This window comes from Ammodytes marinus (assembly GCF_949987685.1).
Source record: "Ammodytes marinus genome assembly, chromosome: 3".
Lineage (NCBI taxonomy): Eukaryota > Metazoa > Chordata > Actinopteri > Uranoscopiformes > Ammodytidae > Ammodytes > Ammodytes marinus.
In genome coordinates this window covers 21,555,439-21,570,043 of record NC_137232.1, presented here as the reverse complement: position 1 = coordinate 21,570,043, position 14,605 = coordinate 21,555,439, and the positions used below count along the sequence as shown (strand labels likewise).

At 41.6% G+C, this 14,605-nt stretch overlaps 1 protein-coding gene across 1 annotated transcript in view; it reads left to right on the top strand.

Moving 5' to 3' along the window:
• stx1a (syntaxin 1A (brain)) overlaps window positions 1-14,605 on the top strand; it is a 71,791-nt gene that overhangs the window by 16,269 nt on the left and 40,917 nt on the right. The window contains exon 3 of the mRNA XM_080025021.1: window positions 8,347-8,446. Coding sequence (XP_079881147.1) covers window positions 8,347-8,446 — 100 coding nt within the window. The remainder of the gene's footprint in view (window positions 1-8,346; window positions 8,447-14,605) is intronic.

Here is a 14,605-nt window from a genome sequence, read left to right as displayed (position 1 = left end):
AAGCCACTGAAGAACAACTCCCAACACATTCACAACAACCTATTTAACTTATCCTAAATTGTACCAATATATATACTTAATTATTTAATAGGCTATATGTTTTAAAGTTATAGGTTTTAATTAACAGAAGGACATTTACCAAAATGTTTATTATTATGAATATAATAATGATATGTATATACAAAAAATATATTGATATTCATTTTATGGGGAGAAATAATTCTGAATCAGCAAAAAATTGCAATTGGCAGATTATATTCTTTTGTCTAAATTACAATCAGTGCACCCCTATTAATTTTTCTACAATTATTACTGCACACACTAGGATATGATATTAATTGAGAATTTCAAATGAGACCAAGATGACAGGCTAAAAGGTAATTAGAGCGAAATGCAAGGGTTAAGGTTATGCAAGTTTTCGATCATACTTTGTGTGCTACTGAATTTATTTTTGTGCTACTGATTTTTTTTGCTTGCTAGCACCAGTGCTACCACCTAAAAAAATAAGCGTACAGCCCTGCCCAGGGCCATATATTGCTGGAAGATTTAATACTTCCAATGTGATCGGCTTGTGTGTCTCCTCCCAGTTGGTCAAACCTTGAAAATGAGATAACATGTAATATGGTCCCAGGACTCTAAAGACCAATGGTAAGTATTTTGGTGTTAGGCAATCCATTAATTATGAAGAGTGAATTAGTGTTGCCAGACTTAAAGGTGCTGATCTTCATCATGATAGCATCACACTGTTTCATAGTAAATCGAAATTCAACGTCCAATAAAACCTAAAGGACAACCTCATCTGCAAATAGAGTCCAATATCCAATACCATCAAGCTAGACATTCTCCAGACCTCTGCTGGGACTTCATATCCTGTCTATTAATATCGAAAAAGAGGAGTACAAGATCTCACTTTGAGTTCATTAGGAAAAAATGTCAGTCAGCCTTCCCCTGAACTCTGTATTCTAGCTACACAAGTCCAGATTAAATTTTGATAAATAAATAGATAATAAATGTCCCCTTAGTTTATGAAACAGGTTTTTACGTCTGAATCCAGCACTAAATCATCAGGGTTTCAAGGTTAGACAGTCATTACAGGGGTAACGCATGGTGGAACTCTAAAATGACACCTAAAACACTGTAATCGTGTGATGTTTTTGCTCTCAGGGAACACTGAAGTCTGAAATCTGACATTTGTCTCCTTTTGCCTCTGCTCTGCTACTGCATGACAGACTGTCTGCATCCCTCCTAGATATTAAAACGTACAGCTCTCTATCTGTCTGGATTGTCTGTCTTTTCTCATTTGTCTCAAGTGAGAACAGTGAAGTAAGAGGAAGTCGAGTGAAATGCGGACGCAACAGGATGAACGAAGAACTGTTTGAGATGAAAGGGAGAGAGAGAGAGAGAGATTTTATAATGAGAATGGAAAAGTTAGACAGCAGGACCAGAGAGGAGGAACTGGTGGTATAATATGACAGGGAGATATAGATAGCGAAGGGAGCAGAGGGAGAGAAGGAGTAATCAGGCTCTCACCCCGACTGGGCGTGTTAATTTAGCTTTCTGAGGTGATCTGGAGGGATGGCGGTGACGAGGCTGCTGCAGCCCTCTATCCTTCACTTACAGAATAAGCATGAGACCTCAGACTAAGTGTGGATATTGATTTCATAATGTGTTATTACGTGCATGTGGCTATTGCTCTTTAATTTTTCTTTAGTATGTATGTACTACAATGTGCAACATATTTATCTGTGTGCGAGGGCGTTCGTGTGGAGGTAATTGCCTTTATGGCAATTAAAAAATCAGGCTGCATTTTATCGTTGTCAAAAAAGCAGTGTAAATAGACAATACCTTCAAAACCTTGGCAATGACGGAGTGGTTGAAACACGACAGATGGCGACTGTTATGCATTCTTTATTTTCTGCTAGGTCGTTTAACAGAAGCTACAGCGTCTGACGTGGGCTGTTTACCTCAACACTTTCTGTACGTGTAAGAACGAACCTGTACCGTATGTTGCCTGCTGACTTCACACCTTGGATAGAAGTGTAAGCATCCATGAGTCTGCAACATGTGATACTTAGTTGAGGCTTTAACTTTTATGTAGCCAAGTAGCCATGAACTAATATGTTACACTCTCCAATCGATGGCTACATTTTTCACATGAAGGGTTTAAATGTGAGTTGATGAAGGTTTGCAGTAAATCCTGACCATTTCAGAACCACAACGTTAACATTTTCCATAAATTATTTTACGTTTTAAACTGTACATACCTCAAAGTTTTTTTTTATAGAAAAATTACTTATTTGCCCTTGGATGATTATCATAAATAAGGGCCATTGGTCAATTAAAGAAACAGAAAAACAGAAACCGTCATTCAGTGAGACAAAGATGCTTGTCATATTTTCAGTTTTATCTTTACATAGGTGATGCATATAGCCACTAGCCCCTTTTACACAGCCAGTGAAAGCCGGGAATATGCCGGCCTTTCGGCCCTCCGCCCTGCTGTATAAATGTGACAGTTGCGGAACGAGGGAAGAAAGGTGCGAGAGATTGTTCCGGGAATTTTACTACCTCGGGGGGTAGTAAGATTCCCGACACAATCAGTTCCGCCTCTCTGTTTAAATGCTCCAGCGTGTTGTTGCGGAACAGGGGGGCGTTTGACGTTCCATAGTCTATGTTCTAAACATGCGACCATGTTAGCAGTTGAAGGACGTGTGTAACCACGGCGGCCTGATGTCCCGTAAAAATCACCAAATAAAAGGAACGGTGTATAATCTAGCTGATCATAAGGTCCGTTGCTCAATCCAAACCCCCGCGCTTCATTTTGCAGAGTGTATGAGTCTATTTCTGCCCAGGAGAAGTTGTACAATGGGAAAGCTAGGCTAGGCTAAGTAAGGGATAAAGTATAGCGAACGGGTCACTTGCTAGAAATAAAGACCGACAAGCTGAAGCAGGAGCCCGACGCGCAGCGGAGGGCTCTTGTTCAGCTTGAAGGTCGACCTAGTAACGGGGGAATAGTCTGCTCGCCCCGCTAGACTGTCTGCTTCAGCTGACTGAAGGCTCCGGCTCAGCTGTTAGCCACAGAGCTACTGTTTTGCTAACACATTCCGCCGCCGCTATTATTATCCTAAGTCTGAGCGTATATCCACACTTCATTTCTGTCTACAGCAGGGGTGGCCAACCAGTCAGAGACAAAGAGCCACATTTTTTACTGTGTTACTGCAAAGAGCCACATCGTACACATGGGTACACACAGTGGCGATTCCAGGAAATTTTGACTGGGGGTGGCCAAGGTGGGCCACAGAGTTAGAGTGGGGTGGCCATCGCACCCCTGAATGAATAGCATGTGATATGCTGTACAACCAATTCAAAGATGATTTATAATCCCAAATGCCCAAATCATGTTAGTATCCATTGTAATGTTTGTCAGAAAACTAAACCCCTGAAGGGGGGTCTGGGGGCATCCCCCCCCCGAAGATTTTTTTTGTGTTTTTAACATGTAATCTAAGCATTCTGGTGCATTCTGGCGAAGATAATAAAGGAAAAAGTCAATATTTATTTCGGCTCAGATGAATAGTAAAATTAGCAAGACAACATAACTTGCTAGTAGCCAGATGCCTAACAACTGCACAGAGGGACGGATGACCACTAGCTTTTGACCAAATATCTTGCTAAAAAAATAAACCTTTATTTATGAAAGTCTGCCCTTGCTAAGAACATGTTACACTCGCTAACTACAAATTTACATTTTTTATTCAGATTTCAAAAATCTGCTGGGACACGTGCCTATACACATGCATGGGTGGCACGCATGTCACAAGCACACTAAAGGCCTTTGCACACCGGGCGCGACGCGAATAAACGCAACGTAAAAGCGAATGTTTTGAAATGTGAATTTTGTCGCGTCCCACTTTAGAAGCGACGTCCCAGAAAAATCGAACTCAGTTCGAAAAAATAAAAAACGCAAATTCGCGATGCGAAATGACGGCGCTGGTGTGGAAGCTTGTATTGACTCTGTATACGTTCGTTAATTAACGGATTAATCGCACGAATAAAACGCGCCCGGTGTGCAAAGGCCTTTATGCTGTTTTCAAGACCTTTGCTGACCAGAGACCAGTTCTAGTGGCCACAGTCCTACCATTAATTTAGTAATTGAAAATTGCAAACTGATCTCATATCAGTGGATTGGAGTGTTTGTGTGATGAACTTCGCAACTACCTATCAAAAAAAGTTAAGAAAGAAAAAAAAATACATATCATCTCTGAACTAGGATACATATCAGGAAAAAAAATTAATTAAAAAAATTAAATTAAAATTAAAAATAACATTTGAACTGGGGGGGGGGGGGCACTGGGGTGGCCAGTAAGATTTCAGGGGGGGGGGGGGGGGGCGTTTTTATTTTCGCGGGGAGCTTGCACATGCATGCACAAGCATTATTTATTAAAAAAAACAAAAAAAAAAAAACAGGGGGCCCCACACTAGGACTTGAAACGGGCCCCCAGATCGTTAAGGCCGCCCCTGTGATAATGACAGGACTGGACTCCTACAGTACTAAAGACGACAGGGCAGTCATTTTCAACAATGAACATTGTGTGCACTGCCTCACACACAAACTCTCAGTTCAACCAAGTCCACAAACAAAAATATAACAATTTAAAATAGCGTTTTTCTCTTACTATGCATGTTGCTTTGTGGGACTTACTTTTAGCATGGAGAGAGCTGAAGTGGCGCCGAAGATTTGAAGCCTTGAAATGCGCAAATGACACCTGGCATATAAGGCAGAATGGCCTGCCATAACGTTTAACAAAAAATATGAACTCTCCCACTCTGTTTCGGAGCGAACTTGACACAAATAGTTTACTCACGGAAAACCTCCCTCCAAGCTGAGCGGGCAGTTTTATGTTGCGTCCGCACCAAACGTTTGCGAACGTTATGTTGCGTCCTCAATTAAACATTTGCGAACAGGCATACACATAGGGCCTACACATTAATAAAATAAAAAATGAAATAATAGACAACATGTAAAACGAACGTAAGAGCCGCATGAAACGTTTGCGAACATGCACACACATAGGCCCCCAAAAAAAATAAAAAATAAAAAATTATAATCACATAATTTGATATGAACTGAAGAGCCGCACGAAGCTGGGCAAAGAGCCGCATGCGGCTCGCGAGCCGCGGGTTGGCCACCCCTGGTCTACAGTAACGTGACTTCACACACTGTGTGTATGTGTATGTTTATGTCTGATTGGCAGATCTCTGCCCTCACAAAGAGACTCGCTCACAACTAACCTGTCACACACACACACACACACACACACACACACACACACACACACACACACACACACACACACACACACACACACACACGCACACACACACACACACACACACACACAGAGGTGAAGCGGTCGGATTGATTTAGTCAGTTTGGTTAACTGTCCCAGTGATGTTGGACTCAGCGCGTAGCGAGATCAACTGGCACATCGTGGGGACAGTAAAATACGGCCCTCTTACTGCAAGCTCCAGCACTTCTGCTCTCAATTCACCGGCCAGTGTTGTTGTAAAGCAGCTGACCGGCGCGGCGCTAAATGTTTACGTCACACCTGACGCTGTTTACAAGCACCTCTTTCATTCCGGAGCGCTGTGTAAAAGGGGCTACTGATGCGCCAGCAGGCCGGCGTTGCTTGTAAATAACACAGAAGCAAGCAAAGCCGGCATTTTGGAGTGATGTTGTTCCGTCAATATGCCGCAATCTCTGTGTAAAAGGGGCTACTATTTCAATTGTTGGTACTCTTCTTACATCGTTTACAAAGGCTCATTTCTTGCCCCCAAAGTCATTCACTGGATGATGCAAGAAAGAAGTAAGCAAAAGTAAGACAGACTCAAACCTTCTACTCTCTCGACTACACTCTCAAAATGTTCCAAAAATTTGAGCTTTTGTGAGCAGGTTCTAGAATAGGTTTTCTCTTGTACACCAGTGAAATTTGCCTGATGTTATATGATACCTAACACATGGATTCTAAGCCGAGACAGCGTAAAGTGGTTTCATCTTCTGCTCACTTCCTGTCTACTCTCCTCCACTTCCTCCTCCCTGTCTCACTCTCTTACCTCTTGACTTGGTGATCTCTCCCCACCTGTCTGCCTTACTTTACCTTACTCTGTATTCACCTCAGTGTGCCTTCTGTTGAGCCTGTTCTCTCCCCGGTGGACTTCCAGAGGCAATTATTAAAAAGCAGCAACTAATTAAAGAGATAATCTGAGAATAACGGGCCAAGCCGATGGGAGGAAATAAGCTCAATAATGTACGGCTGGAGAGACGGAAGGAGGGCTGAGCAGTGAGACAGTACAGAGGCAAGGTGGACTGCAGATGGAGAAGTCAAACTGGAGACCAGTGCTAAATAACCAGGGAGCAGCAGTTAGAGACTAGAGAGTGATCGGGGCTAGATGACAGACTGAGATGAAAGCAGTGATAGATGAAGTCACCGACAGATGTGACCTGCTGCCTGTCCAGCTGTTGCATGAGCCAGAGGCGTCACAGCTGGTGAGCAGGGAGTGTATCGGTAAGGGTGTCAGATGTAGATATTGCTAACAGATGATGCCGTGAAGAGCAGATAGTTCAACGATGATATGGATGAGATGCAACAGGATAATACGGATGCATCGCGACACCAATTCCTTTCATTTGTCTTAATGTGCTGAAATAAATGGCAAAAAGGAAATTAGATTTTTTCGACCAGATAAAGGGAAGATTGATACCACTCTCATGCACCTGTGAAGCTCAGCAATGTGTTGGATCTGTACAAACGTGTAAGAAAAACTATTAATTTGAGCATGTGTGTCAGAGAAAGGGAATGAGCACAAAGGGACGCAAACTGCAAAATCCGTTATTGTTATTCTTGATCATCGGGAAAGCTCTTCCCTGTTTTGACATGAAGATGCTACGTGCACAAAGAGGGGTCCATTAATAAATGGGTGTGTTCGTTTGGTTTGGAAGAACTTGCCTGGCCTGCAAAGAGCCCTGACCTCGACCCCTGTGAGCCAGGCCAAATCTTCATCATCAGTGGCTGACCTCCAGTGATCCTGAATGCGAGCATATTCTTGCAACAAGGCTTTGAAATCTTGCAGAAAGTCTCCTAACAAGTGTGGAGGCTGTTATAGCAGCAGATGAATGCGTATGTTTTTTTGTAATTGGAAATTAAATAATCAAATACGGGCCTAATGTGCAGTTCATATTTTTTGACATGTAGTGCAGCCACATCATCCTCTCGTGCTTGTTCATTGGACTTCTTTAAGCCCTGATTCACACATTCACACTTCAATTCACTAAGTTACACCACTACACAGGCTGTGAAGACTCAGGTGAATGGCAGCTTTTCTGTCAAAAGGAGAAAACTAAGTCATTTTCACAGCACATAGTGATTCATCCCTCCTGCTAGTTGTTGTTGACTTTTAAATTACTTATTAAAGCAGAAATGGAGCGAAGCCTGAGAGCTAGTTTAGGCAGTCAACTCCATTCGTATTGCTACATTTACATGTGATTTGCCATAACCCTAGTCTGTACTAAAAACAAAAGACATTCTCTCAATGTTTGGTGGTCTCTTTAAGCTTAGAAAATATCTCTTCTCTCCCTCTGCCCAGTCATTGCTGTTGCTCTTGCATCAGTGCTCTGTTCCTATTTACATCGCTGCCTGCTTTTTAACCCCACTACCTACCCAGCCTCCATCTGTAAGCTCCGTGGGGATATACGTAGATATTAAATCATCACTCCTTAATATTGCATGTACAGTAGTACAAATATCTGTGGTTAGTGATGAGGCTGAAGCCGAGACACCAAACTCCAACCATAAATAAAACATTTAAAACGTGAGATGTCTGACTGAAATTGTAATAACGTGGATGTGGCTCTATTTTTAATAGGTATAACAGCTGTGTGTAGATGAGGCTGTCTGTGTATGTTAATGTGATAGATTTGAGACAGAATACAGACGTTGTTTGCTGCAAATGTAGTGCATTCATTAATACACAAATATAACAAGATAGCTCCGAGGTTTGTAAAGACAGAGACAATTGAGCAACGATTGAGCACAGATAATGTGACACGAAAACGTATGTGTTCCTTCACTCAAAACCGCTTCACTTTGCTTTCATTCGGGGCCTCTAATATGATAATGGACTCTTGAGTTCAGTTTCTATCAACATCGTTCACGCTAATCATTGGTGCTTCCTGTCTCAGCACTGAAGAGATCTGAAGTGCCTCTCTCTCTCTCTCTCTCTCTCTCTCTCTCTCTCTCTCTCTCTCTCTCTCTCTCTCTCTCTCTCTCTCTCTCTCTCTCTCTCTGCTGACAGGTAGAGGAGATCCGGGGTTTTATCGAGTCTCTGGCGGAGAAAGTTGAGGAGGTGAAGAGGAAGCACAGCGCCATCCTCGCCTCGCCTAACCCCGATGAGAGTAAGACTGTTTATCTTTTCCTTCTTCTTCCTGTTCAATTCGCCCACACAACATACTGCAATTCTCACAGGTTTAACAAGCCGAACATTTTTTTTAAAGGTTATAATCCTTATGAAATCCATCATACCAAGTCCAATTCTTAATAGATTCACTCTGTTGTAGCCATGGAATATATTTACACATACACTCTTAGTTACCTCGTACCTCTCTGACCCATCTGAACTCCACTTCACCATAGCATAACTGCACTGTGCTGTTACTGTGCTCAATGAACAACATGTAATTGCACCTTTCAAACTTTTTTTTTTGCACTATCAATATTTGCAGCAACACCTACATTGTTCAAACAATGTCAATTGTACATTTATCCATTCGTACTGTACATATTCTCTTTATGGAATCTACAGTATCTTTCCCACATGCACTGGTGCCGCCAGATCAACCAAAACTTCATTCTTAAGGTTTATCCCTTTACTGTTAGTTTTTCTTCGATTCATCAGGATTTTATTTATTCATTGTCCGAACCAAGACTGACCCTTTTGCGCATAAGCTCTTTAATGATAACTTAAATGTTTAATGATGCAGAGGAGCTCTTAATGATAAAGAATGAAGCCAAAATGTACAATTTAATATGCCGTCTCCTCATTTACACCAGCAAAGAAAGAGCAATGACTCCATTGCTTGAATGGAATTGAGGAGATGAAGAATACATGGTCAGAAAGGAAATAAATCCGGCCTGTTGATGGAGACTGTTATAGAAGTCCTTGAAGAAGAGACGTCCTCTTCGAGCCATCAGTCTACTCTGTCCATTTGAGCACTCACTCACTTTTCTGCTCCATCTCCTTTACTCTTATGTCCGGTCTTTACCTCTTTACCTGCTGTTAACAACGCCTGCCATATTAATCCCTTCTCTCTCTTCCCTAAGACCAGTTCAAATACTCTGCGTTTACTTTTGTCTCGGCTGGATACTAAAATCTATCTCTCCTCCTCTTCTTCCACTCCCCATCTCTGTTCTTGGGCAACTCTCTCATTTCTGTCAGGGCATTGATCTGGCCCCCCGCTCTCACAGGGGGGATGTTACTGATATTAGTAATACCCCACATCCCTTACCCCATGCCGGATTCTCTCCTGTCCACCTACCTGTAAAAGCATTGACCTGCTTACAGCAGTAGGCGTTAGATGAGGTTGGGATATGCAGATTACATTCTCCTTTGTGACTGAAATCGATGCGGTGTGTGTTTGTGTGTGTGTGTGTGTGTGTGTGTGTGTGTGTGTGTGTGTGTGTGTGTGTGTGTGTGTGTGTGTGTGTGTGTGTGTGTGTGTGTGAATGAGTGTTTCTGTCTGATAAATGCACATCAGTAAGCAGCTGATTTAAATGTCAGGGCCCTTCATTACATGGAGGTCAGTATGTTCTTTGCTGTCTGCCTGTTGCATTGTGGCCACTGACGGGGACTGGTGTCATTTGAATATCCCCTTATCAAAGCTCCTCTATCTACTGAGCAGCCTTTTATATTGTGTATATTGTGTGTGTGCGTGTGTGTGTGTGTGTGTGTGTGTGTGCGTGCGTGCGTGCGTGCGTGCGTGCATACAATTCTTTCTACAAATTATATTCCACCCATTTGCATCAGCTAATACATTTAGTTTGGAAACACAATTCTGCTCAGATAACATTCAGATCAGCATAACAGCAAAATGGGTTGAGCTTTCCAAACTGTGAGAAAGAACTTTGAAATGTTTGTATGAAATGTGTCTGAAAGAGGTTCACTGTCGTTGTTTCTCTTCTCCTGACAATATCTGCTCCTGACAACTAAAGCATGATTAATGTTTTTAGATCACTCATTTACATCACTCAAGAACCTCTTTGGTACAGCCTGGCATATCTCAACATATTTTGGGTGGATTGCAATAAAATTTCCTTAGACAATGAATCCTAATGACTTTGGTAATCTTTGATTTTTTCCCCTAACACCACTGTGATGTTTTCACGCGGTTCTCAGTGACATGGCTCAACTACTATTTGATGGAATGCCATAACATTTTGTATAGACATTCATGTCTTTATCAAGCATCATCAAACACTTCAAAATGTCAATTCATCCAATACTCTGATTTATGACCAAATACCTGAAAAACTAATAACAATCTTATCAGTTTCAGCTGTGGTTTTTCTTAGTTGGCATCCATCTTGTAGAAGTTCATATATACAGTATTACAAGATAAGTTAAAACTTTGACCTGCTGGTGGCGCTAGATAAAAAGTCTGGGGATTCCAAAGGATTATGATTCTAGACTTATTGGAGGTAACGAATTGCCACAAATGTAATGAATCACAAATAGTATGCGCACTGTCAAATAGGGCACAAACCCCTGTCCTTGGTGTCAAATTCATCTGTGCTTTGTGCACAAAATACCCTGAGCTCCTCATATCATCTTTGATTTTGCAAGTGCGTGTGCATGTGTGTGTGTGTTAAGATCATAAGAACTGCGCTCTACTCTCTATATGACTGCTCTGGGAAGAGGTTTGAATTCTGACATCACTGTGTTCCTGCTTCCAGTGGAGTGTGTCATTAAGAGTACTTGCACAATGGCATTTTAATAGGAAATCTTATGCAAATTAAGATCCAAAAAAGGCCAGTGCTGACTTTTCATACATTTTGTGAAAGAATTTTATTTTTTTCTCTTATACTTGTATGATTCCCTGTGGCAAGAGAAGCCTTTTCCTTTCCTGTTGTACCTTCTGAGCTTTTTCCTCAAACAAGAATCCAACATTCTCTCTCATCTCCCTGATAAGGATTAGATAGTTTTTCTTCAAATGTTTTCTCATCTCGCCCCTTTTACAGAAAAACAGACATCATGAATATTACTTAATTAAAAGTTGAGACTTTGAGAGTGGGATACTGAGAGCGAAGAGTAATCATGGCGTTGTTTATTTTCTTTCCAGGCTGCTAATATGAACAGGATAAGGTAGGAGGAGTAGCAGGGAATCGCAACGTACATTACTAGCTCTTTTACAACTCAGCCTAACATTATGGGACGGTATACTGTCTGTTTCTGTCATGGTTTGTCATAATTAGATCACATCTCCCCAGCCTGCCGCCCACCTGGCCAGCAACACAACCCCGACCTACCCCCCCCCCCTCTTTCTTCGCTGACTGAGACTTTTCTTCGAGATCTCCACAGGGTTAATTCCAGCCCACTTGCGGAGCCTATAATAACACACACACACACACACACACACACACACACACACACACACACACACACACACACACACACACACACACACACACACACACACACACATACATACTGACACACGCGCAGCTATGTGGAATATTATCTTTGTCCCTGCATTACACATTATCCCATTGTGTGGGCTTTGTGTAGTAGTAGGTTCAATAATGATGATAGATTTGGTAATAGCCATAAGGCCGTAATGGGTATTGAACCCTGTGTTTTCTCATGAACCGATCCTCTAATGCAGGAAGGGAAGACACAAATGCATTTTATATTTAGAGGCCTGATTGAATTCACGTTGTTCCATTTAATAATTGCATCGTTTGTTTTGTTTTCCAGTATTGTTTATTACTGGCCCTCTTGCAGCGCTGCTTCTCGTTATTTTGACCGATGAGACGGTTCTTGATAGATTACAATGCTGAAAGGTCAGAAGTCAGTGATGATTGCTTCTCCAGCAGGACGATCAGTGGCCTTTGCACTCAAAGTTTTCCAGGAGAGTGCGAGGTTGATATGAAATGGAACACGACATTTGTCAGGATGAAAGTATGATAAAGCTTTAACATGATTCTTTTAATTAATACTAGATTAGTGTAGTATTGGATTATAAGTCTTCATGACACTTAGACAAGGTGTTTTTTAGATGTGTTACCCTGTTAAACTTGTCATGTTTCATTCTGCTGTCAAGAATTCCATTTCCTCTCCTTTAAAAATAAAATGTACAGTGAGTTAAGAGATAATGAGTTTGCTGACTCACTTTGTTGCTGTAGTTTGATGATGTCTTTCAAACTGCATCACCTCTGTAAATTTGGATGAGGTTATATTCTTCTGTCCATTCTGTAATGATCTTCATGTTTATCCTTTTTCTGGGACTGTCTGCCGTAATGAAACGCAATGAAAAAAGTGTCTTTTTACGCCTGTGTTTTGGGGATTCTATTATGATTTTTAAATTTGGGGTATTCATCAGAAGGAGCTGAACAACAGAACTAAAAATACAATTGTGTGAGCTAAAGTTTAGTAGACAAGTGGTTCATGCTACTTCTGAAAATATACCGTATTTCTATTTCCTTCCTCCCTTTAGCCTAACCGAGGTTAGGGCTAAAGGGAGGGAGGAAACCTGAGCAGTGATTGTGCACTATGGGATTATGAGAGATTGATCCCAGTGCACTTAATGCACCTTCCTGGTTTGCACATTACAACCATTTGAGACGAGCAGCCTGGAGTTATACCTTGTGGCTTGTCCTACTAAGAGGATCCAGAAATCAATTCAAAACTAACAACAAAAAAAATGCAGGAATTTAGATTTGTGTTTTCTCTCAATACCTCTGGTTGCAAAAGATTTGCGTCAGTCATAATGTCAGCCATCTGCTGCCTGCTAGAAAATGAGTCTTCCAAATGAGTGTTAACCAAGTAACTCAGTCTGGGCCTGTGGCACCCAAACAATGTACAGTAAATGAAATGGTAACCTTTTGTTTGTCTATCACTAATTGTTTGGCAGTTTTTTGTTTGTGTTTTACTCTGGATTTGATAGAAACATATTTTTTAACTTGGTGTTTTTTACTCAAACCGGGTCACACTGTTATCATTCAAATATAATAGGAGGAGAAATGATGACATGGATGATGTGACTGCAAAATGTGCTACGACTTTTAGTTCAATTAGATGCAGAAAACTGCTCATTAACACTGGTACTTGAGAGTTTATTTAACAACCAAGAAACGTCTGTTTTCTCAACCATTCAGTGTTGGCTGACATCTCAGCCTTCAGTTTCTAAAGAGCATCTTCTCAAACTCCTAACATTCCTCGGCTCACAGCTCTTATGAGGTTTGTTTTAATTGCAGCCTGTGAGTGTTACTATTTCTAGAGTCAGTTTTTTGGCTGAGTGCGCTCACACCCTCCCTGTTTTTCCAAAGCTCCTCCACCCTCAAACCAAAATTTGAAGGTGTTGTGCAAGATCCCCCAGCTTTCTGTATTCCCTTTGTTCTTCCTCAACCATCTTTTTTCTTTTTTCGCCTTTATCTCTTTCTATTAACTCTTCTCTTAAATCTCCCATATAATGTAGGAGCTGGTGTAGTGCTGTTGAAGACAAGGCTGTATTCTGTTGAATAGTAATAACCCTCTTAACGTCAAATGTGTACAATGTCAAACCTGGTTTGACCAGGTCAAACCTGAGGCTAAGGACACACACACACACACGCACACACACACACACACACACACACACACACACACACACACACAAACACGCGTGCGCACACACACACACACACACACACACACACACACACACACACACACACTCACGCACGCACACACACACACACACACACACACACACACACACACACACACACACACACACACACACACACACACACAGTCACTATGCACAGAACAGAGGTCAAAGCTAGTAAGATAACTCACCGGGATAAGTCAGTTTAACTGCTCTCTGGAGTCCTGAACCAGCGGTCAGGGGGAGAGGTTTGATCTGTTGTTGCTCTGATCTGGATGTGAAGGGTTGGGGGGCAGGGCAACAAAGTGACGGTAACCGTTCCATGTTTACTGAGAGTAACCCTGTTGTACTGTCTTGGATGTTGAAGGAGAAGGAGAAGCTGTTCCAGACAACGAGGGGGTTGTTAGCAGGGACTTACGATGCTATAGTTATCCTGTACTGTGTTTTAGCTTGCTGCAGAACTGTGTGACAGTGATAGATATTCATCTAAATGGAATTGTGAGGCAACATTCTTGATGAATGTGGGTCATCATGTTAATGGCATGATAGTAGTGATTTTACACCACACCACATAATAGTTTAGGATTTAATATAAACCTTCAGTTTAATAACTTTAGATAGTTTATAAGAGCTGTTCTGTAACATTATTGGACAATCAATGCACCAGGACCAGAGATAACATCCTTTTATTAC